The sequence below is a fragment of the Mauremys reevesii genome, linkage group 18 (assembly GCF_016161935.1).
Source record: "Mauremys reevesii isolate NIE-2019 linkage group 18, ASM1616193v1, whole genome shotgun sequence".
Taxonomy (NCBI): Eukaryota; Metazoa; Chordata; order Testudines; family Geoemydidae; genus Mauremys; species Mauremys reevesii.
This window is the reverse complement of record NC_052640.1, coordinates 29,818,665-29,843,687: the sequence shown is the minus strand read 5'-3', so window position 1 is coordinate 29,843,687 and position 25,023 is coordinate 29,818,665. Positions and strand designations below refer to the sequence as shown.

At 55.2% G+C, this 25,023-nt stretch overlaps 1 protein-coding gene across 13 annotated transcripts in view; it reads right to left on the bottom strand.

Annotated features, from left to right (window-relative positions):
- The window catches only part of EMID1 (EMI domain containing 1), a 114,988-nt gene that overhangs the window by 55,984 nt on the left and 33,981 nt on the right, over positions 1 to 25,023 (bottom strand). For all 13 annotated transcript variants that reach the window (XR_005589575.1, XR_005589579.1, XR_005589573.1 and 10 more), the window contains exons 3-4: positions 4,471 to 4,584; positions 3,270 to 3,373 (exon numbers count right to left, since the gene is read on the bottom strand). Coding sequence is in view for 5 of the 13 variants with exons in the window: in XM_039505210.1 (XP_039361144.1) it covers positions 3,270 to 3,373; positions 4,471 to 4,584 (218 nt within the window). In the remaining 8 variants the exon portion in view is untranslated. The remainder of the gene's footprint in view (positions 1 to 3,269; positions 3,374 to 4,470; positions 4,585 to 25,023) is intronic.

Below are 25,023 nucleotides of genomic sequence, written 5' to 3'. Positions count from 1 at the left end.
CCCCCTGCTCTGGCCCCTCCACAATGGTTGTGAGTCCCGCCTGCCTCAGCATGGTGGGGTCATGGTTAAGTTGGTCTGTCCTTTCTTGGCACAAGGGGGAGCAATTCCTGGGCACAGTTCAAATCACCCTGCTCCATCTGCATCAGAAATGAGCCCCCTGCTTTCAGGAGAGCCTGGCAGCCCTGCTCTCCCCCCAAGCTGGTTCTGGGGTGATCCAGGAGGCCCCCACCAAGCTGACAGCCTCTGAGTCAACCTCCTTCCCCCTGAGCATCAGCTGGAGCTGAGACCCAAACGAGCTCCCTGATGCCCAGGGATCTCGGGTAGGAGCGGGGAGGTGACTTTCCCTCTGTGTTTGGCACTGGTGCCACCACGGCTGGAACACCGTGTCCAGTGCTGGTGGCCCCAATTAACGAGGTGTGAGGAGAAATTGGAGAAGAGCCACAAGAATGAATAAAGGATTGGAAACTTGCCTTCCAGTGAGAGACTCGAGATTTGGGTTAACAAAGAGGCTAAGGGGTGACTTGAGGACAGCTGATAAGTACCTAGCTGGGGAACAAAACATTGACCTTTGCTCTAGCAGACAAAGGCCTCATATGCCCAAGGGCTGGAAGCTGAAGCTAAGCAAATTCAGACGGGAAATAAAATGCCCCTTTTTTACAATGAGAGCAATTAATCCTTGGAACGATTTCCCAAGGGCAGGGGTGAATTCCCTCTCGCAGGCCAGTTTTAAATCCAGACTCAGACTCGCCCTGCTGGGAACTGCGTTCACAGACAACATTCAAAAACCCTCTTCCATCTATACGACTAGCAGAGGTCAGGGCTTCTGGGCCATCCCCTGTAGCACCTCCTGCTGGGAGATGCAGGTATGCGAGTAAGTAGCAGCTCCCTGGCAGGCAGGCCTGGCAGTGCCCAGCGATGCTGCAACGGGTAGAGCCCTGCAAATCCGCGGGTATCCGCTTTATATCTGTGGCCCAGTTCTGTGGCTAGCAATGCGGATGTGGATACAAATTTTGTATCGGTGCAGGCTTCTGATGGTAAGAGACGGTGGGCAGTCCTCCACCTGTCCTGGGTGGGAGGCCTGGGGGGCAGGGGCACTGGGTGGGGGGGCTGCTTGGGCCCCACGCCTAGGGCAGGTGGAGGGTCTGCCACGGCTCCCCACAGCTGCCCACCCAGCTCTCCCTGACCTGGCCTTGGCCAGGGGGGCAGGTCGGAGCCGCAGCCCAGCCACGGAAAGAGCCGGGAAGGCAGCAGTGGGGAGCCGCGGCGGATCTTCCACCTCCCCTGGGCGGGGGGCTCGAGCAGCCCCCGGGCAGTTCCACAGGTGTCCCCCTGGCCAGGGAGCTGTGGGGAGCAGTGGCAGACTCTCCACCTGCCCATGGTATGGGGGAGGGGGCCTGAGAGCAGCCCCCGGCAGCCGAGGGCAGGTGGAGGGTCCGCGACTCCGCACGGGCTCCCCACAGCTGTCCATGGCTTTCCCCGATTGGCTCTGGCGGGGGGATGCTCTGGAGTCTCAGCCCAGCCCCCAATGTAGAGCCCTGCAAATCCCAGGATATCTGCAGATACCCACAGATCGTTTTTGTGGCTCGCGGCTCGGATGCTCTAGCGACGGGCACCGGTTCATGCGGCTTTCATGGATGAGCCGTGCAGGAGGAATGAGATACGCTGTGCAGCCATGTGTGGTCCTACCATAACAACAGCCCCGCTCCACAGCACCACTGTTTACAAGCAGCCCTACAGTAACTAATTAGAAGAGGCAGCCCAGGGCTGAAATCGCTGACATCAGGGGAAGAATCTGCCCCCAGCCCAGCTCCCCAGTCACCCCAGTATCATCTCAGGGATGACCAATGATGAGAACCCCCATACCTGCCCCACACTCTCTGATTCCGTACCTCTCTCCTCAGATTCCCTGGGAGGTGCCCTGGATCGCTTGACTTCTAGGTTGGCAGCATAAGGTGCCATGGGGCGTTCTAGAGGATGCCGTGACTGATCTCTGCCATCCAGTGTCTGACGCTGATGCATGGGGCTGATGCTGATGTCAGCAGCATTCACACTGTACTTCCTCCGACTACTCACGCCCCCGCCGACCCTCATGGCAATGACCGACCCAGCCTGAAGATCTGTCTCCAGGGCACTCCCCCATCAGCTGGCGTGGACACTGGCTTCGCTGCTATTGGAGCTGGGGCTCATCACACCCTTGCTGACATAGTGCCCAGTGGCTGGGTCCCGTCTATGCCAGCAACAGTGATCCAGCCATGGGCGATCCATTGCTGACAACCAAAGACACTGCTAGGGTAGCTGGTGTCCTGCGTTCCCTCTGTCCTGCCATGAGATGGCTGTCCCGCTGTGCTGTCTATCTGCCCCAGAGTATCCTCTGCCCCACACAAACTACCCTGTGTATCTACCCCCAGCGCCCCCTCTGCCCCACACGGAGAGGGAGCTGCCCCCCAGAGCCTCCTCTGCCCCACACGGAGAGGGAGCTGCCCCCCAGAGGCCCCTCTGCCCCACACAGAGAGGGAGCTGCCCCCCAGAGCCCCCTCTGCCCCACACGGAGAGGGAGCTGCCCCCCAGAGGCCCCTCTGCCCCACACGGAGAGGGAGCTGCCCCCCAGAGCCTCCTCTGCCCCACACAGAGAGGGAGCTGCCCCCCAGAGCCCCCTTTGCCCCACACGGAGAGGGAGCTGCCCCCCAGAGCCCCCTCTGCCCCACACAGAGAGGGAGCTGCCCCCCAGAGGCCCCTCTGCCCCCCACGGAGAGGGAGCTGCCCCCCAGAGCCCCCTCTGCCCCACACGGAGAGGAGCTGCCCCCAGAGCCCCTCTGCCCCACACGGAGAGGGAGCTGCCCCCCAGAGGCCCCTCTGCCCCACATGGAGAGGGAGCTGCCCCCCAGAGTCTCCTCTGCCCCACCCGGAGAGGGAGCTGCCCCCCAGAGCCCCCTCTGCCCCACCCGGAGAGGGAGCTGCCCCCCAGAGCCCCCTTTGCCCCACACGGAGAGGGAGCTGCCCCCCAGAGCCCCCTCTGCCCCACATAGAGAGGGAGCTGCCCCCCAGAGTCCCCTCTGCCCCACAAGGAGAGGGAGCTGAGCCCCACTTCCCCTCTGCCCCGCAGTGGAAGGGATCTAAATCCAGGCCCCTTCAATCCTGGGCTAGGAGGGGACTGTTCTGATCCAGGCCAGCTCTTGGGGCTGCAGTGTCCTAGTGCTCCCAGCAGCTGCCCTGTGGCTCTCACAGCTCAGAACATCCCCCAGGAGCCCTGTTCATCCACCTTTTCCTACCTTCCTCGCAGCTGACCCCCGAGTGGCCTGGGCAGCACTTCCACTCCAGAGCCGTGACCGTCTTGTAGGCCACCTTGTACGCTGGTCTCACGATGGCTCTGTAGCTGCGAGACACAAAGGACCCCCCGGGCGTCAGGAGCTCAGCGCCAGCATCCCTAACATTAGTCACCACCAGGGGCCTGTGGCTACAGAGCAGCCCAGGTGGGTATCCCGTCTCCACCTCCGGCAGGCACCCAGGCCTGATGCTTCCCGGGGGTGGAAGTTTGCTCCTTGCTGTCCCCTTTTCAGCATTGCAAGGGAAGGGAGTGGATTCCTGCCTGGCCCCTGCTGGGATCAGCTGATGGGCCGGAGCCTCCCACGGTGCAGGAGCAACATGGAGCAGGAATGAGTGGGGAAGCCGTTCCAGGTGGGGGCTGCTGTGAAAGGATCCAGGATGGATGGAGCACTCCCTTGACAAGAGGTGGAGCATCCAGCTGTAGGCTGGTGGAGGGGAGCCTGAGTCTTCATGACAACAGAGGCTGAGTGGCCGAGCAGCCCCAGGAGCGGATGGTCCCTCTGGGCTGGGGCAGTGGGAGGAATCTGGGACTGGATGAGCACCACAGCTTAGTTCTTCATTCCCCTCCCAGTAACACGGGGCCTGGGACAGAGAGCAGCTCACCAGCTACAGCACCCCGATCACTCTAGCTCCCCCAGAGAGGCCTGGCCGGGGCAAAAATGTAATTTGTTCATCAGGATCCCAGCTGGGAGAGCTAAAGGATTAATTAGCCCATCAGCTGAGGCCTGAGCCAAAGGCACAGGAAGGATGTGGCAGATGAGGAGCAGAGCTAGCTGAGTCCAGAATCAGTGAGATCTCCAGGAAGGGAGACCTCTGTTCCTCCTGGGCCTGGGGATAGCAGGGATGTTGGCCATAGTATTGCTGCACAGGTTGAGGGAACGTAGTAAGCAGCAGCGTGTGGCTACCCGGCCAGTGGAGACTGAGTGGGTCTCTGCGGTGCGAGAAGGAGGAGCAGCCCATGTGCTGCGACAGGGCTGCAGCAGTTCGAGCGTGAGGGGCCCTACGAGGAAGCAAAGCCTCCCCACCTTGCAGCATGTGCCTCCCATGCCCAGCTCTGCCCACGTGCGGCACAGCAGACAAGCAGCACGTGGCAGGGAGTGGGGGTGGTGGAAGAGGAGGTTAAAGATGCAGCAGCGTCTCTCTCACCTGCCTCCGTTGCAGCCCCCAGGCCAGCGGCAGCCTTGGAACACCCTCTGCAGGAAGGTGCCATTCTGGACATGGCAGGAAACTGTCCTTGTGACTATGTACGAGCACCAGTTCCTGAAAGAGACCAACACAGGCTGCATCACACCCTGCTCCTGCCCCTGCTCCCGCTCGGGGGGCAGATGCCATTCACTAGCCCTAGTAGCACTGGCTGCTGGGCCAAAATGTATTGGTGTCCAATGGTCATTGGGACCCCCGCAGGGCCCAGCCAGTCACAGAGAAGCACAGAGATCCCAGGCTGGGCCCAGCTGCTTAAACCAGCTCCCCTTTGGATGCACCAGCCCTGTCGTCTCGGAGCAAATGCCACATCCCCCAAGAACTTGGCTGGTTCTCCAGGGCTCCCCATTCTGACTGTCAGGCCAGTGTCTCCCCCTCCAAGGAGCTGCCCTGCCTCTGAATCAGGTCCAGGCTTCCCTACTCCCCATCCTGAGCATGAAAACGCTCCCACCACCAACCACGCAAGTTTCCTCTGGCTGGTATTCCCAGTTAAATGCTGGCACCTTGGGAGTGTTTCACACAGCAGCAGAAAGCACTGGGCCTTTTTCCACTCCTGGCCCCTTCACCCATTCAAGGCCCCAACCAAGATCAGAGACCAGTTGTGATAGGTGCTGTACAAAGACGTGGTGAAGGGCCAGGCCTCCAGTACAGGGACTAGAGCAGCAGAGCTCCAGGGCTGTACCTGTGCCAGCACAACTCCGCAGTGCAGACACATCCTACAGGCAATCGGGGGAGGTCCCGGATGACTGGAAAAAGGCTAATGTAGTGCCCATCTTTACAAAAGGGAGGAAGGAGAATCCAGGGAACTACAGACCAGTCAGCCTCACCTCAGTCCCTGGAAAATCATGGAGCAGGTCCACAAGGAATCCATTTTGAAGCTCTTGGAGGAGAGGAAGGTGATCAGGAACAGTCAGCATGGATTCACCAAGGGCAAGTCATGCCTGACTAACCTAATTGCCTTCTATGATGAGATAACTGGCTTTGTGGATGAGGGGAAAGCAGTGGACGTGATATATCTTGACTTTAGCAAAGCTTTTGATATGGTCTTCCATGGTATTTTTGCCAGCAAGTTAAAAAAAGTCTGGATTGGATGAGTGGACTATAAGGTGGATAGAAAGCTGGCTAGATTGTTGGGCTCAACAGGTAGTGATCAATGGCTCCATGTCTAGTTGGCAGCCGGTTTCAAGCGGAGTGCCCCAAGGGTCGATCCTGGGGCCGGTTTTGTTCAACATCTTCATTAATGAGCTGGTTGATGGGATGGATTGCACCCTCAGCAAGTTTGCAGATGACACTAAACTGAGGGGAGAGGTTGATATGCTGGAGGGAGGGATAGGGTCCAGAGTGATCTAGACAAATTGGAGGATTCGGCCAAAAGAAATCTGATGAGATTCAACAAGGACAAGTGCAGAGTCCTGCACTTAGGACGGAAGAATCCCATGCACTGCTACAGGCTGGGGACCGACTGGCTAAGCGGCAGTTCTGCAGAAGAGGACCTGGGGATTACAGAGGACAAGAAGCTGGATATGAGTCAGCAATGTGCCCTTGTTGCCAAGAGGGCCAACAGCATATTGGGCTGCATCAGTAGGAGCTTTGCCAGCAGATCGAGGGATGTGATCATTCCCCTCTATTTGGCACTGGTGAGGCCACATCTGGAGTATTGTGGCCAGTTTTGGGCCCCTCACTACAGAAAGGATGTGGACAAATTGGAGAGAGTCCAGCGGAGGGCAATGAAAAGGATTAGGGGGCTGGGGCAAATGAGTTATGAGGAGAGGCTGAGAGAACTGGGCTTATTTAATCTGCAGAAGAGAAGAGTGAAGGGGGATTTGATAGCTGCCTTCAACTACCTGAAGGGGGGTTCCAAAGAGGATGGAGCTAGGCTGTTCTCAGTGGTGGCAGATGACAGAACAAGGAGTAATGGTCTCAAGTTGCAGTGGGGGAGGTCTAGTTTGGATATTAGGAAAAACTTTTTCGCTAGGAGGGTGGTGAAGCACTGGAATGGGTTACCTAGGGAGGTGGTGGAATCTCCTTCCTTAGAGGGTTTTAAGGCCTGGCTTGATAAAGCCCTGGCTGGGATGATTTATTTGGGGTTGGTTCTGCTTTGAGCAGGTGGTTGGACTAGATGACCTCCTGAGGTCTCCTCCAGCCCTGAGATTCTATGATTCTATAGCGACAGAAGGGGAGCAGGAACACCACCTCCCTGAGTGACAGCCATGAGGTCAATGGAAGCATTCTTCCATCAACCTAGCTGCGTCTATTCTGGGCCTTAGGGCAGCAGTGCTATGGCACTCGGGGTGGCAGGCACTCAGCTGTAGCTGTGTCAACCTACATTTTAAATATAGGCCAGGCCAGAGACTGTCCCTGCCCCAAAGAGCTTGCAGTCTAAAGTGGTACGAGAGCATGGCTAGCCCCCTCCCTGCCACCTTCCCCTGCACTGACACTGCCGTATGCATGAACCTGGGATAAGGCAGTTCAGGTTCTGAGGCATGCTCAGTTCTTGGCCTTGTTGCTGAAACCACCAGCAAGTGGGCAAACAGTCCCAGACTGTGGAACGAACCTCCGCAGGAGCTAAGGCCCATTCCCTGCCTCCTGCTCCAAGTGCCTAGTGCCAGTATCTCACTGGCCTCCTCTCTCACACACACCAAGCTGGGGGAGCATTTGAACCCAAAATCCAGCTTTGCCAAAACAAGGCATGGCTCTGCACACACAGTCCTCCCCCTGGGAGAGAGAGAACCGCACAGCACAGATGTGAGTCGCGTTACTCAGGATAAGGCTGGACGGCACGTGGTGTGACAGTCTGTATCCCTAGGTTCTCCCTTTCTACAGGACTATGATAAATTTGGTACAAAGTATGCTGTCAAGCCTGATTCCCCACTCTGGCACTTTGAGTGCAGAAGAGGGGGCAGGGTGCAAGGATTCTAAAAATTAATACTGGTCACTTCAGGCTGGTATTAAACTCCCAAAGTTACAGCTTCTCTCTGACCTTGGATGAGTAGATGCTCCCACCACCCAAGTGCAACCCCCCCCACCCCTTTTGAGAACCCAGGAAGGCGCACTTGGGAATCCCTTCCTGTGGGGTACCCTCAGGCCCTTTCACCACCCCCTGGGGAAGAGCTGAGAAAAAAATTAAGGAAATCAGCTGTTGCCACCAGCTAATTAAACATGTGCACAAACCTCTTAGGGACACAAAAACCCAATCCTGTTCTAGAAAAAGGTAAATTTTATTAAACCCAAAAAGAAAGAAAATACATCTGGAACTTAGGCTTTTTGCTAGATCTTAAAAGAAACAATTACAAAAATTAAGCATCAAGTTATCTCTCTTGAGGTTCAGCTTAAAGGTTACAAGCAAAACAAAAGCATCTGGGGTTAGCACAGAGCATCTGGGGTTAGTCCACAAGCCTTACAAAATAAAAGAAATAAACCTAATCACATCTTTCTAGACATTCCTCCTCTACTTACTCTGTTGTCATCTGGGGTTTCAGATAAGTAGGTTCGAGATATGAATTGATGCTTTTTCATACCTGGTTTTAAAGCTGCTTACAGCATTGCTGCTCTGTGTCTCCGCTCTCCGGAAAACAACAATAGACACAAAGGGAAAGTTTTTTCCCAATTTTAAAAAGTTCTAGCCTTCCCATTGGCTCTTTTGGTCATTTGCCCACTCCTGTCCTTTTACCTGTGGGCTTGTTAACCCTTTACAGCAGTGTTTCCAAAAATTGGGACACCGCTTGTTTAGGGAAAGCCCCTGGCGGGCTGGGCCGGTTTGTTTACCTGCTGCGTCCGCAGGTTCGGCTGATCGCGGCTCCCACTGGCCGCAGTTCGCTGCTCCAGGCCAATGGGAGCTGCTGGAAGCGACGTGGGCCAAGGGACATACTGGCCACTGCTTCCAGCAGCTCCCATTGGCCTGAAGCAGCGAACCGTGGCCAGTGGGAGCCGCAATCGGCCAAACCTGTGGACGCGGCAGGTAAACAAACCGGCCCGGCCCACCAGGGGCTTTCCCTAAACAAGCGGTGTCCCAAGTTTGGGAAACACTGCTTTACAGGTAAAGTAAGTAGAGAACAACCACCAAGAGGGATTCCATAGCCAACTGGCTGGCTGGGTGTCCACAAAAGGGAGCTATCCCTCCTGTCATTTTTCACATATGCTTTGTGAGGTATCACTTGAAAATTCATAATCTGCTGGACATTATTGTCCTGGTAAAATATGTGTGGCAACATTGTATGTAAAGTTATAAGATTCTACTGTATGACCTTACTGAGACATGCTCCAAGTTTAGAAAAGCAGGCATGTGACAGGCAACCACATGGGGGTTAACCAGTCACTTTGGGCACAAGAGGCCACTCCCTCTCACCTATGCTCCAGGTGGAGAGAGCAGATAAAAGGAAGCTGGCCAGCTCATGTGGGGCTGGCTGAGGGGAGGATGGATGTGTGCTGCTGGCTCCTACCAAAGATCAGTCAACCCCCCAGACAGCTGGGTATCCTGGGCTACACTGTGGAGAGCACACTGGCAGTAGACACTGACATAGGCGCCGACTTATATGGGGCTCTGGGGCTTTAGCCCCATGAATAAATCCCAAGCAGGGGCTCTGCCCCACCAATGTTTTTTCTCCCCTGCTTGGAGCGCCCCCCCGCCGCTGCCAGGGCTGCCCAGCGCCCTTAACCGCCCCGCCGCGGCGGGGAATCAGCGGGCTCTGGGCTGCCTGCTGCAGCGGGAAGCCCAGAGCCCTCTGATTCCCGGCTGCGGCTGGGATTTAAAAGGCTCTGGGCTCCCCGCGGAGCCCAGAGCCCTTTAAATCCCAGCAGCGACTGTACTGGCCGCGAATGCATCCCAAGTCCTCAGGGCAAATTAATCATTAAAAACCGCTTGCTTTTAAACCCATGTCTTATATTTACAAGGTACACTCACCAGAGGTCCCTTCCACGGCTTCATTGTCTGGGATAGTGGCTTGGGATGGCTGGGAGGGTAATTCCGTCAGGGTGAGAAAAAGCTCCTGGTTGTTGGGGAGAACGGAGTGCTGTGTGCTCTCTGCAAGCTCGTCCTCCTCTTCCTCCTCATCTTCCCCGTCCGCAGAATCCTCAGGCATGGCTGAGATTACCACCCCCACCTCGGAATCCACGGACAGGGGTGGGGTAGTGGTGGCGGACCTCCCGAGAATTGCATGCAGCTCAGCGTAGAAGCGGCATGTTTTCGGCCCTGCCCCAGACCTTCCGTTTGCTTCTTTGGTTTTCTGGTAGGCTTGTCTGAGCTCCTTAACTTTCACACGGCACTGTACTGAGTCCCTGGTGCGGCCTCTCTGCATCATGGCCTTGGAGATTTTTTCAAATGTTTTTTCATTTCGTCTTTTGGAATGGAGTTCTGTTAGCACGGAATCCTCTCCCCATACAGCGACCAGTTCCAGTACCTCCCGTGCGGTCCATGCTGGAGCTCTTTTTCGATTCTCAGGAGACTGCATTGTTACCTGTGCTGATGAGCTCTGCGTGGTAACCTGTGTTGATCAGCTCTCCACGCTGGCCAAACAGGAAATGAAATTCAAAAGTTCGCGGGGCTTTTCCTGTCTACCTGGCCAGTGCATCTGAGTTCAGATTGCTGTCCAGAGCGGTCACAGTGGTGCACTGTGGGATACCACCCGGAGGCCAATACCATCAATTTGCGGCCACACTAACCCTAATCCGATATGGTAATACCGATTTCAGCGCTACTCCTCTCGTCGGGGAGGAGTACAGAAACCGGTTTAAAGAGCCCTTTATATCGATATAAAGGGCCTCGTTGTGTGGATGGGTGCAGCGTTAAATCGGTTTAACGCTGCTAAATTCGGTATAAACGCGTAGTGTAGACCAGGCCTATGTGTTTAATCTCCCTTGTGGAAACAGGGGCAACATTATGCACGTGTGGCCAATCGGGGTTGAATGGGTTTTTGGGGCCAGCATCAGGGGGTATCTCTATTTTCCCAGGGTGCTCCAAATCGCAATCCTCTCTCAACCTTACAGCTGCTGCCACCCCCTTATGGGCTCTAAGTTGGACACGCAATTTACTAATCTCTGCCTCACACTTCTGATGGCCTGCTGCTGCCTTGGCTGCCTTAGTCTCATCTGCCAGGAAGCGAGTTGCTGCTCTTGCATCTTCTAACAATATCTGTGTGTGTGTTAACTCTTTCCTATCCAGCTCTGCATTCCCGCTTGCCTTGTCTCTCTCCTCGTGCATATTTCTAAGTACAGTCGCCATTTTAAACTTTTCTGCTATAAATTCCCACCCATCTGTCTCACATTTGTTCAAACGCTGTTGTATCTGCTTTTTCTCCAGCTCCAGTTCCCGCCTCCCCTTTATCATTTCAGGCATGTCCAGACATGCATAAAATAACACCCTTGCAGCAGCTGCATCCTTTGCTCTACCCCATGGCTTTCAGGTTGTGCAATAGTGTTCAAAGCTCAGACTGGCTTCAGTCAGGGGATTCTCACTGTTAAAGCACCTCCTTTCCCAGGGGCACTTCCCCTTCTTCATTACCCATCTCTCTAACCTGTTGGTTTTCTCCTGTCTCAAGCGAGCAGCCAAGAGTTTTTTTTTCAGCCATCTCTAATTCCCTTATCTCACTAATGATCCCTACCAAAAGCCCTTTCACACACTCACAGTACTGCTCTAAAATCGTTACTTTTAAGGCACAACTCTTTACTCCTTATTGCGTGGTCCTATAGTGACTGTAAGCACAATTCTTAACTTGAAAGTCACAGGACATTGCCGAATAGCCTACGAGAGGGACCTCATTAAAGGAGCTTGTCTGAAAAAGTAAGAGACAGTTTATGCAGGTCTGTGCCTCAGTTTCTCCACTCCTCAGCAACTACTCAACAATTATCACCGTTACTTTGGGGTACGCTCATATATTAGGGTTACTCTTCGGGGGGGGGGGGCTATCTTCTATCAATGTTCTGCTTGTGTCACTTGTGTTCTCATGTGGAGCTCTACTTCTCCCTGCTGCAAGTTCCCTCCCACTGGAGCTATCCTGCAGGACCTGGGTTCCCCCGGCTGAGTTCCTCCACCCCAGAATCACATGAACACACACATTAACAGAGCCCATCTGAGCGGACCAGATCAATCGGCACTCCCAAGCTGGCCCCTTATATGCCCCTGGACTCAGCGGGCTGGGTCGAGCAGCACTTCCAAGCTGCCACCCTCCTATGTCCCAGGTTCAGCACGTCCCTATCCCCACGTTCACGTTACAGGTGTTCTGACAGTAACCCACTTGGTGAACAAACCCCACAGGAGTTTTGGGCGCTGCAGGGATCTTTAGCTTAGGTACGAGGAGTGTTGCTGCAGAGCAAATGGGGAAGCCAAGAACACAAAAGAGAGAGAGGGAGGGAGAGAGGGAAGCAACCAGCGTAACCATAAAAGTTATTTATTGCCAGGTAATAACCATAGGGGAGCAAACAAACAGAACAGTTACAATATTAAATCTAGCTTAAAGCTGATTACAGAAGTCAGGTTTAGAAAACTGTCACTGATCCCACAAGTCAGGGTTAGACGGCTGTACCGAGAGTAGAAAAAAAACAGAGAGCGAGAGAGCGAGCTGGGTTCTCAGCACTCTGTGACGCTTGAACTAGTCGGGGGTCCCAATTGGTGGTGGTAGCTGAGCAGGGGCGGCTCCAGGCCCCAGCACACCAAGTGCGTGCTTGGAGCGGCATGCTGCGGGGGACGCTCTGCCGGTCGCCGGAGGGCAGCAGGCAGGGCTTCGGTGGAGCCGCGGGACCAGCGACCGGCGGAGCGCTCCCCGCAGCATACCGCCCTGCTTGGGGCAGCAAAATGTCTAGAGCTGCCCCTGTAGCTGAGGGTCCAGAGTGCTGGAGACAGGAAGAGCCCCCGGCATGATCAGTCAGGGGAAGATGAAGTCCCAGTGGAACTGATGCAGGTTTTGGATCCAGGCATCAGAACACACTTGAGCCTGGGTAGGGGATTTTGTAGAGAAACAACAATGGTTCAAGGGAGAACACTAGATTTGTGTGTGGGTAAACAAGGGAGATAGCAAAGTTGTTTTGCTCAAGCTAGTCCATGGGAGCTGCTCATTCCTGGCTGTGGGTGATGTTCCTTCAAGGGAGCTCACAATGCAATGAGGCAGCTTCACTATTTTGGATACCAATCAAGGATTTATTACTAGAATTGGTCTGATAACTGCTGAGCTGCGGGGGTGCAGGCGGGTTCATTAACGTCTGCAGCAGAGATCCCCCACCATGCACTGCTTCCCTGCTTTTCTGGTCCCCGAGTTCCCTGTGGTTCTTGCCTTGAAATCTCTGTTCTCCATTCTGTATGCTAATGGAGATGCCTTCCTGACCCATCTTCATAAGAACATAAGAATGGCCCTAATGGATCAGACCAAGTGTCCATCTGGCCCAGTATCCTGTCTTCCAACAGTGTCAGGTGCCCCAGAGGGAATGAACAGAACAGGTAACCATCAAATGATCCATCCCCTGTCGCTTATTCCCAGCTTCTGGCAAACAAAGGCTGGGAACACTATCCCTGCCCATCTTGGCTAATAGTCATTGATGGACCTATCCTCCATGAACTTAGCTAGTTCTTTTTTTAACCCTTTTATGGTCTTGGCCTTCACAACATCCTCTGGCAAGGAGTTCCACAGGTTGATGCATTCGATGCAAATGAGGCTAGGGGAGTTGCCTTAATCCTTGTCCGGAATGGTTTAGGTGTGTCTCCCACTGCCTTTTCGTTGCTTTTCCAAATCTTTCTTCTGATCGGTTTGCCTGGGGGCGGGGGGCGGGTTCCTTCGTGAGTCAGACAGGCTGGATACTGCCCCCTGATTCCCCAAGAACACAGAGCTGACAGGTAACAGCATCTAGAGGGTCATCGTGCTGCTCTAGGAATCTGCATGCCTGAGAAGAGCAGTGATCCATCTAATCCAGTGATCATTGTCAGGTGCCTTAAAAAAGGCCTGATCCCAATCAGCACTCAAGGGCAAAAGGTCTCAGAGCCAGTTCCCAAGCTCCTGAGCCTCCCAGTCTGCCTAGTGTCCCTTAGCTGTTTCTTTGCAAACATGTACATTTCTTGCTCACACCGGTTTTCCTGCCAAAGAATGGCCGCTTAACTAGGTGATGGGCCATTTGATTATTCTGCCACTTGGCTGAGGTGCTGACTAGCCTTTTGTCTCTGAGGAACTGGTTTGTGTCTTGTCACAGGGGTTCTGCATGTCCATTAAGGGGAGGGGCGCCCCCCTGCTAGCCCAGTGCAGGGTTGATACGCCCTGTCACACAGCTGTGACTCTCAGCTGGGTCAGACAAACAGAGTCAGGGACTCCGGCCCTCTGGACAGAGCAGAGCAAACAAACAGTCCAGCTTTTCGACAAACCCGAGTTTCAGCCCCTAGGACAGGGTGGAGCAAATGAACAGGCTGTAGCCTCTTGGCTGGGGCACACACTAGCAACCAGCAGATTCAGTCCTGCTTGGGGGAACAAACAAACAGTCTATAGCCCCTGAGCCTCGTGGCTGGGGCAACCAATCACAAATAGGGCTCTGGACCCCTGCGGGGGACAGAATAAACAAACAGTGGCCAGGGTCTCCGGCATTACTGGGATGGAGGGTGGGGGAACCCGGGCCCACCCTACTCTACCAGGTTCTGACCCAGGGCCCTGTGAAGCTGGTAACCCCCCAGTTCAGGATTCAAGTATCGGCATCCAGTGCATTCGCTGGGTCACTGCCTACCCTTAAGTCCAATGCGGGCCTGTCTTCCACTAGCGGCAGTTTAGTGTCGGTGTCAGTGTCCATAGGCGGCAGGTTTGTATAATTTTTGGTGGGGCCCAAAATGGTGGTGCCCCAGCTCACGCCCTGTGCCGATATAAAATGAAGCTACAACGCGTCAGTGCCACAAGATTACAAGGGTCAATTAAAAGTGGAAAGTCAGAAGCAGCACTTGCCTACTTCAATATACAGTATTATATTTTGTTGCATCTGTTGTGATGAAGTGGGAATGTTCTTAATATTTTCTCTGAATACTGTGTGGGTGCCTCAGTTTCCCCTGCAAGATGCCAACTGAAGGTGTTGGGGACAAAGAGATCAGGTGGCCTCCTTGTCCAGAAGAGACACAGAGGCCAGAGGAGGAGTGTCAGTTTGGAGCTGGCTGGGGGTGGGAGAGACCCAGAACTTGGTTCTGGGCTCCCCACCCCAAGATGGACCTGACAGAGGGGTTCTGTTTTCTGTACCAACAAGCTCTGTTTAAACTGTGTTCCCGTCATCTAATAAACCTTCTGTTTTACTGTCTGGCTGAGAGTCACATCTGACTGCAGAGTTGGGGTGCAGCGACCTCTGGTTGCCCCAGAAGCAGCAAAGAATCCTGTGGCACCTTATAGACTAACAGATGTTTTGCAGCATGAGCTTTCGTGGGTGAATACCCACTTCTTCGGATGCAAGCAGTGGCAAGCCACTGCTTGCATCCGAAGAAGTGGGTATTCACCCATGAAAGCTCATGCTGCAAAACATCTGTTAGTCTATAAGGTGCCACAGGATTCTTTGCTGCTTCTACAGAACCAGACTAACACGGCTACCCCTCTGATACTGGTTGCCCCAGGACCAGCCTGGGCAGACTCACTTTGGAAAGTGCATGACGTGGAAGGGCATGCTGAATATCGAGTCAGACCCAGGAAGGTGTAAGCTTCTTGCCCTGGAGACAGTATGCTCTGAGAGGAGGCTCCCCCAGAGTCCTGACTGGCTTTGTATGGAGATGTTCCAAAGCATCACAGCATCCCCTTCCACACCGTGCACTTCCCAGAAGTCCGCACAGGCACTGACACTCCCTCCTCCGGCCTTTGTCTCTTTTCCAGGCATTAGGAGGCCACCTGATCTCTCTGTTCTCCAACACCTTCAGTTGGCACCTTGCAGGGGAAACTGATTTGGGAGAAATGAAGTAAAAGCTGCCCAAACCGAGCTTGAGCACTCCTGAATTTTGAGGTGTTCAAATCTGGAAGGCAGGTGCTGGGGGTGGAGAGGGCTGTGGGCTCCATGGGGAGCATGGCAGCAACTGTCTGGAGCTGCATGGAGCCAGATACGCTGGTCTGAGTGGCACAGTAAGCAGTTTGGGGTTGGAGAAGAGGTAGGGAGTTCGGGGGCAGTCAAGGGACAAGGAGCAGGGGAGTTGGATGGGGCAGAGGTTCGAAGGGCAGTCAGGGGACAGGCAGCAATTGGATAGGCATGGGAGTCTAAGAGGTTTATCAGGGGACAGGTAGGGGGTGCGGTCCTGGGGGGAGAAGTTGGGTGGGGTCTCAGGAAGGGGCAGTTGGGGACAAGGAGAAGGGAGGCTTAGATAGGGGCTGAGGTCCCAAGGGGCAGTTAGGGGCAGGGGTCTCGGGAGGGGGTAATTGGGAACAAGGACCAGTGGGGCTTAGATAGGGGTGGAGGTTCTGGGGGCAGTTGGGGCAGGGGTCTGGGAGGGGGCAATCAGCGGACAGAGGCTGGGATTCAAAGGGCTCTGGGCTGCTGGCAGCCTTGGGATCCCAGAGCCCTTTAAATCCCAGCCGGGCCGGGAATCAGAGGGCTCTGGGCTGCCGCTGCGGGGAGCCCAGAACCCTTTAAATCTCAGCCGCTGCTGGGATTTAAAGGGCTCTGGGCTGCCTGCAACCGCGGGAGCCCGCAGCCCTTAAAACTCAGCCGCTGCTGGGATTTAAAGGGCTCTGGGCTGCCTGCAACCGCGGGAGCCCGCAGCCGTTAAAAACCCAGCCGCGGCTGTGATTTAAAGGGCTCTGGGCTGCCTGCAACCGGGGGGAGCTGAGACCCTTTTAAATCCCAGCGCGGCCGGGAATCAGAGGGCTCTGCGCTGCCCGCTGCGTGGGAGCCCAGAGCCCTTTAAATCTCAGCCGCGGCTGGGATTTAAAGGGCTCTGGGCTGCCTGCACCGCGGGAGCACAGAGCTTTTAAAATCCCAGCCGCGGCCGGGAATCAGAGGGCTCTGGGCTCCCGCGCAGCAGACAGCCCAGAGCCCTCTGATTCCCGGCGCGGCTGGGATTTAAAAGGCTCTGGGCTGCCTGCAACCGCGAGAGCAGAGCCTTTTAAATCCCAGCCGCAGCCGGGAATCAGAGGGCTCTGGGCTGCCTGCTGAGGCGGGCAGCCCAGAGCCTTTAAATCCCAGCCGGGAATCAGAGGGCTCTGGGCTGCCTGCAACCGCGGGAGCCCAGAGCCTTTAAATCTCAGCCGCTGCTGGGATTTAAAGGGCTCTGGGCTGCCTGCAACCGCGGGAGCCCAGAGCCTTTAAATCCCAGCCGCAGCCAGGAATCAGAGGGCTCTGGGCTTCCTGCTGCAGCAGGCAGCCCAGAGCCCTCTGATTCCCCGCCGTGGCTGGGATTTAAAGGCTCTGGGCTGCCTGCAACCGCGGGAGCGCAGAGCCTTTTAAATCCCAGCCGCGGCCGGGAATCAGAGGGCTCTGGGCTTCCCGCTGCGTGGCAGCCCAGAGCCTTTAAATCCCAGCCGCCGGGAATCAGAGGGCTCTGGGCTGCCTGCTGCGGCGGGCAGCCCAGAGCCTTTAAATCCCAGCCGCGGCCGGGAATTAGAGGGCTCTGGGCTGCCTGCAACCGCGGGAGCCCAGAGTCTTTAAATCTCAGCCGCTGCTGGGATTTAAAGGGCTCTGGGCTGCCTGCAACCGCGGGAGCCCAGAGCCTTTAAATCCCAGCCGCAGCCGGGAATCAGAGGGCTCTGGGCTTCCCGCTGCGGGAGCCCAGAGCCCTTTAAATCCCAGCCGGCCGGGAATCAGAGGGCTCTGGGCTCTCTGCTCCGGCGGGCAGCCCTGAGCCTTTTAAATCCCAGCCGCGGCCGGGAATCAGAGGGCTCTGGGCTGCCTGCTGCGGGAAGCCCAGAGCCCTCTGATTCCCGGCCGCGGCTGGGATTTAAAAGGCTCTGGGCTCCCCGCGGTTGCAGGCAGCCCAGAGCCCTTTAAATCCCAGCAGCGGCTGAGATTTAAAAGGCTCTGGGCTCCCCGCGGTTGCAGGCAGCCCAGAGCCCTCTGATTCCCGGCCGCGGCTGGGATTTAAAAGGCTCTGCGCTCCCCGCGCCAGACAGCCCAGAGCCCTCTGATTCCCGGCTGGGATTTAAAGGGCTCTGGGCTCCCAGCGGGAAGCCCAGAGCCCTCTGATTCCCGGCCGCGGCTGGGATATAAAAGGCTCTGGGCTCCCGCGGTTGCAGGCAGCCCAGAGCCCTTTAATTACCAGCAGCGGCTGAGATTTAATAGTCTCTGGGCTCCCCGCGGTTGCAGGCAGCCCAGAGCCCTCTAGGTCCCGGCCGCGGCGGGGATTAAAAAGGCTCGGGGCTGCCCGCCGCGGCAGGCAGCCCAGAGCCCTCTGATTCCCGGCCAGGGCTCGGATTTAAAAGGCTCTGGGCTGCCCGCCGCAGCGAAGCCCAGAGCCTCTGATTCCCGGCCGCGGCTGGGATTGAAACGGCTCGGCGCGCCCCGCGGGTGCAGGCCGCCCAGAGCCCTTTAACTCCCCGCCCCGGCCGGGAATCAGAGGGCTCTGGGCTGCCTGCTGCAGCGGGAAGCCCAGAGCCCTCTGATTCCTGGCGGCGGCTGGGATTTAAAAGGCTCTGGGCTCCCCGCGTTTGCAGGCAGCCCAGAGCCCTTTAAATCCCAGCAGCGGCTGAGATTTAAAAGGCTCTGGGCTCCCCGCGGTTGCAGGCAGCCCAGAGCCCTCTGATTCCCGGCGGCGGCTGGGATTTAAAAGGCTCTGGGCTGCCCGCCTCAGCAGGCAGCCCAGAGCCCTCTGATTCCCGGCTGCGGCTGGGATTTAAAAGGCTCTGCGCTCCCCGCGGTTGCAGGCAGCCCAGAGCCTTTTAAATCCCAGCCGGCCGGGAATCAGAGGGCTCTGGGCTGTCTGCTGCGCGGGAGCCCAGAGCCCTCTGATTCCCGGCCGCGGCTGGGATTTTAAAAGCTCTGTGCTCCCCGCGGGTGCAGGCAGCCCAGAGCCCTTTAAATCCCAGCCGCGGCTGAGATTTAAAGGGCTCTGGGCTCCCCGCCGCAGCGGGCAGCGCAGAGCCCTCTGATTCCCGGCCGCGGCTGGGATTTAAAAGGGTCTCAGCTCCCCCCGGTTGCAGGCAGCCCAGAGCCCTTTAAATCCCAGCCGCGGCTGAGTTTTTAAGGGCTGCGGGCTCCCCGCGGTTGCAGGCAGCCCAGAGCCCTTTAAATCCCAGCAGCGGCTGAGTTTTTAAGGGCTGCGGGCTCCCCGCGGTTGCAGGCAGCCCAGAGCCCTTTAAATCCCAGCAGCGGCTGAGATTTAAAGGGTTCTGGGCTCCCCGCCGCAGCGGGCAGCCCAGAGCCCTCTGATTCCCGGCCCCGGCTGGGATTTAAAGGGCTCTGGGATCCCCGCGGCTGCCAGCAGCCCAGAGCCCTTTGAATCCCAGCCTCTGTCCGCTGATTGCCCCCTCCCCAGACCCCTGCCCCAACTGCCCCCCAGAACCTCCACCCCCTATCTAAGCCCCACTGGTCCTTGTTCCCCAATTACCCCCTCCCGAGACCCCTGCCCCTAACTGCCCCTTGGGACCTCAGCCCCTATCTAAGCCTCCCTTCTCCTTGTCCCCAACTGCCCCCTCCTGAGACCCCACCCAACTTCCCCAGGACCGCACCTACCTGTCCCCTGATAAACCTCTTAGACTCCCATGCCTATCCAATTGCTGCCTGTCCCCTGACTGCCCCTTCGAACCTCTGCCCCATCCAACTCCCCTGCTCCTTGTCCCTTGACTGCCCCCGAACTCCCTACCTCTTCTCCAACCCCCAACTGCTTACTGTGCCACTCAGACCAGCGTATCTGGCTCCATGCAGCTCCAGACAGTTGCTGCCATGCTCCCCCATGGAGCCCACAGCCCTCTCCCACCCCCAGCACCTGCCTTCCAGATTTGAACACCTCAAAATTCAGGAGTGCTCAAGCTCGGTTTGGGCAGCTTTTACTTCATTTCTCCCAAATCAGTTTCCCCTGCAAGGTGCCAACTGAAGGTGTTGGAGAACAGAGAGATCAGGTGGCCTCCTAATGCCTGGAAAAGAGACAAAGGCCGGAGGAGGGAGTGTCAGTGCCTGTGCGGACTTCTGGGAAGTGCACGGTGTGGAAGGGGATGCTGTGATGCTTTGGAACATCTCCATACAAAGCCAGTCAGGACTCTGGGGGAGCCTCCTCTCTCAGAGCATACTGTCTCCAGGGCAAGAAGCTTACACCTTCCTGGGTCTGACCTCGGAGCATTCAGCATGCCCTTCCACGTCATGCACTTTCCAAAGTGAGTCTGCCCAGGCTGGTCCTGGGGCAACCAGTATCAGAGGGGTAGCCGTGTTAGTCTGGTTCTGTAGAAGCAGCAAAGAATCCTGTGGCACCTTATAGACTAACAGATGTTTTGCAGCATGAGCTTTCATGGGTGAATACCCACTTCTTCGGATGCAAGCAGTGGCTTGCCACTGCTTGCATCCGAAGAAGTGGGTATTCACCCACGAAAGCTCATGCTGCAAAACATCTGTTAGTCTATAAGGTGCCACAGGATTCTTTGCTGCTTCTGGGGCAACCAGAGGTCGCTGCACCCCAACTCTGCAGTCAGATGTGACTCTCAGCCAGACAGTAAAACAGAAGGTTTATTAGATGACGGGAACACAGTTTAAACAGAGCTTGTTGGTACAGAAAACAGAACCCCTCTGTCAGGTCCATCTTGGGGGGTGGGGAGCCCAGAACCAAGTTCTGGGTCTCTCCCAATTTCCCCAGCCAGCTCCAAACTGACACTCCCTCCTCTGGCCTCTGTGTCTCTTCTGGACAAGGAGGCCACCTGATCTCTTTGTCCCCAACACCTTCAGTTGGCATCTTGCAGGGGAAACTGAGGCACCCACACAGTATTCAGAGAAAATATTAAGAACATTCCCACTTCATCACAACAGATGCAACAAAATATAATACTGTATATTGAAGTAGGCAAGTGCTGCTTCTGACTTTCCACTTTTAATTGACCCTTGTAATCTTGTGGCACTGACGCGTTGTAGCTTCATTTTATATCGGCTTACAGGGCGTGAGCGGGGGGGGGGGGGCACCACCATTTTGGGCCCCACCAAAAATTATACAAACCTGCCGCCTATGGACACTGACACCGACACTAAACTGCCGCTAGTGGAAGACAGGCCCGCATTGGACTTAAGGGTAGGCAGTGACCCAGCGAATGCACTGGATGCCGATACTTGAATCCTGAACTGGGGGGTTACCAGCTTCACAGGGCCCTGGGTCGGAACCTGGTAGAGTAGGGTGGGCCCGGGTTCCCCCACCCTCCATCCCAGTAATGCCGGAGACCCTGGCCACTGTTTGTTTATTCTGTCCCCCGCAGGGGTCCAGAGCCCTATTTGTGATTGGTTGCCCCAGCCACGAGGCTCAGGGGCTATAGACTGTTTGTTTGTTCCCCCCAAGCAGGGGACTGAATCTGCTGGTTGCTAGTGTGTGCCCCAGCCAAGAGGCTACAGCCTGTTCATTTGCTCCACCCTGTCCTAGGGGCTGAAACTCGGGTTTGTCGAAAAGCTGGACTGTTTGTTTGCTCTGCTCTGTCCAGAGGGCCGGAGTCCCTGACTCTGTTTGTCTGACCCAGCTGAGAGTCACAGCTGTGTGACAGGGCGTATCAACCCTGCACTGGGCTAGCAGGGGGGCACCCCTCCCCTTAATGGGCATGCAGAACCCCTGTGACAAGACACAAACCAGTTCCTCAGAGACAAAAGGCTAGTCAGCACCTCAGCCAAGTGGCAGAATAATCAAATGGCCCATCACCTAGTTAAGCGGCCATTCTTTGGCAGGAAAACCGGTGTGAGCAAGAAATGTACATGTTTGCAAAGAAACAGCTAAGGGACACTAGGCAGACTGGGAGGCTCAGGAGCTTGGGAACTGGCTCTGAGACCTTTTGCCCTTGAGTGCTGATTGGGATCAGGCCTTTTTTAAGGCACCTGACAATGATCACTGGATTAGATGGATCACTGCTCTTCTCAGGCATGCAGATTCCTAGAGCAGCACGATGACCCTCTAGATGCTGTTACCTGTCAGCTCTGTGTTCTTGGGGAATCAGGGGGCAGTATCCAGCCTGTCTGACTCACGAAGGAACCCGCCCCCCGCCCCCAGGCAAACCGATCAGAAGAAAGATTTGGAAAAGCAACGAAAAGGCAGTGGGAGACACACCTAAACCATTCCGGACAAGGATTAAGGCAACTCCCCTAGCCTCATTTGCATCGAATGCATCAACCTGTGGAACTCCTTGCCACAGGATGTTGTGAAGGCCAAGACCATAAAAGGGTTAAAAAAAGAACTAGATAAGTTTGAGGATAGGTCCATCAATGGCTATTAGCCAGGATGGGCAGGGATGGTGTCCCCAGCCTCTGTTTGCCAGAAGCTGGGAATAAGCGACAGGGGATGGATCATTTGATGGTTACCTGTTCTGTTCATTCCCTCTGGGGCACCTGACACTGTTGGAAGACAGGATACTGGGCTAGATGGACACTTGGTCTGATCCATTAGGGCCATTCTTATGTTCTTATGAAGATGGGTCAGGAAGGCATCTCCATTAGCATACAGAATGGAGAACAGAGATTTCAAGGCAAGAACCACAGAGAACTCAGGGACCAGAAAAGCAGGGAAGCAGTGCATGGTGGGGGATATCTGCTGCAGACATTAATGAACCCGCCTGCACACCCCCAGCTCAGCAGTTATCAGACCAATTCTAGTAATAAATCCTTGATTGGTATCCAAAATAGTGAAGCTGCCTAATTGCACTGTGAGCTCCCTTGAAGGAACATCACCCACAGCCAGGAATGAGCAGCTCCCATGGACTAGCTTGAGCAAAACAACTTTGCTATCTCCCTTGTTTACCCACACACAAATCTAGTGTTCTCCCTTGAACCATTGTTGTTTCTCTACAAAATCCCCTACCCAGGCTCAAGTGTGTTCTGATGCCTGGATCCAAAACCTGCATCAGTTCCACTGGGACTTCATCTTCCCCTGACTGATCATGCCGGGGGCTCTTCCTGTCTCCAGCACTCTGGACCCTCAGCTACAGGGGCAGCTCTAGACATTTTGCTGCCCCAAGCAGGGCGGTATGCTGCGGGGAGCGCTCCGCCGGTCGCTGGTCCCGCGGCTCCACCGAAGCCCTGCCTGCTGCCCTCCGGTGACCGGCAGAGCGTCCCCCGCAGCATGCCGCTCCAAGCACGCACTTGGTGTGCTGGGGCCTGGAGCCGCCCCTGCTCAGCTACCACCACCAATTGGGACCCCCGACTAGTTCAAGCGTCACAGAGTGCTGAGAACCCAGCTCGCTCTCTCGCTCTCTGTTTTTTTTCTACTCTCGGTACAGCCGTCTAACCCTGACTTGTGGGATCAGTGACAGTTTTCTAAACCTGACTTCTGTAATCAGCTTGAAGCTAGATTTAATACTGTAACTGTTCTGTTTGTTTGCTCCCCTATGGTTATTACCTGGCAATAAATAACTTTTATGGTTACGCTGGTTGCTTCCCTCTCTCCCTCCCTCTCTCTCTTTTGTGTTCTTGGCTTCCCCATTTGCTCTGCAGCAACGCTCCTCGTACCTAAGCTAAAGATCCCTGCAGCGCCCAAAACTCCTGTGGGGTTTGTTCACCAAGTGGGTTACTACCAAAACACCTGTAACGTGAATGTGGGGATAGGGACGTGCTGAACCTGGGACATAGGAGGGTGGCAGCTTGGAAGTGCTGCTCGACCCAGCCCGCTGAGTCCAGGGATATATAAGGGGCCAGCTTGGGAGTGCCGATTGATCTGGTCCGCTCAGATGTGCTCTGTTAAGTGTGTGTTCATGTGATTCTGGGGTGGAGGAACTCAGCCGGGGGAACCCAGGTCCTGCAGGACAGCTCCAGTGGGAGGGAGCTTGCAGCAGGGAGAAGTAGAGCTCCACATGAGAACACAAGTGACACAAGCAGAACATTGATAGAAGATAGCCCCCCCCCGAAGAGTAACCCTAATTTATGAGCGTACCCCAAAGTAACGGTGATAATTGTTGAGTAGTTGCTGAGGAGTGGAGAAACTGAGGCACAGACCTGCATAAACTGTCTCTTACTTTTTCAGACAAGCTCCTTTAATGAGGTCCCTCTCGTAGGCTATTCGGCAATGTCCTGTGACTTTCAAGTTAAGAATTGTGCTTACAGTCACTATAGGACCACGCAATAAGGAGTAAAGAGTTGTGCCTTAAAAGTAACGATTTTAGAGCAGTACTGTGAGTGTGTGAAAGGGCTTTTGGTAGGGATCATTAGTGAGATAAGGGAATTAGAGATGGCTGAAAAAAAAATCTTGGCTGCTCGCTTGAGACAGGAGAAAACCAACAGGTTAGCGAGACGGGTAATGAAGAAGGGGAAGTGCCCCTGGGAAAGGAGGTGCTTTAACAGTGAGAATCCCCTGACTGAAGCCAGTCTGAGCTTTGAACACTATTGCACAACCTGAAAGCCATGGGGTAGAGCAAAGGATGCAGCTGCTGCATGGGTGTTATTTTATGCATGTCTGGACATGCCTGAAATGATAAAGGGGAGGCGGGAACTGGAGCTGGAGAAAAAGCAGATACAACAGCGTTTGAACAAATGTGAGACAGATGGGTCGGAATTTATAGCAGAAAAGTTTAAAATGGCGACTGTACTTAGAAATATGCACGAGGAGAGAGACAAGGCAAGCGGGAATGCAGAGCTGGATAGGAAAGAGTTAACACACACACAGATATTGTTAGAAGATGCAAGAGCAGCAACTCGCTTCCTGGCAGATGAGACTAAGGCAGCCAAGGCAGCAGCAGGCCATCAGAAGTGTGAGGCAGAGATTAGTAAATTGCGTGTCCAACTTAGAGCCCATAAGGGGGTGGCAGCAGCTGTAAGGTTGAGAGAGGATTGCGATTTGGAGCACCCTGGGAAAATAGAGATACCCCCTGATGCTGGCCCCAAAAACCCATTCAACCCCGATTGGCCACACGTGCATAATGTTGCCCCTGTTTCCACAAGGGAGATTAAACACATAGGCCTGGTCTACACTACGCGTTTATACCGAATTTAGCAGCGTTAAACCGATTTAACGCTGCACCCATCCACACAACGAGGCCCTTTATATCGATATAAAGGGCTCTTTAAACCGGTTTCTGTACTCCTCCCCGACGAGAGGAGTAGCGCTGAAATCGGTATTACCATATCGGATTAGGGTTAGTGTGGCCGCAAATTGATGGTATTGGCCTCCGGGTGGTATCCCACAGTGCACCACTGTGACCGCTCTGGACAGCAATCTGAACTCAGATGCACTGGCCAGGTAGACAGGAAAAGCCCCGCGAACTTTTGAATTTCATTTCCTGTTTGGCCAGCGTGGAGAGCTGATCAGCACAGGTGACCACGCAGAGCTCATCAGCACAGGTAACAATGCAGTCTCCTGAGAATCGAAAAAGAGCTCCAGCATGGACCGCACGGGAGGTACTGGAACTGGTCGCTGTATGGGGAGAGGATTCCGTGCTAACAGAACTCCATTCCAAAAGACGAAATGAAAAAACATTTGAAAAA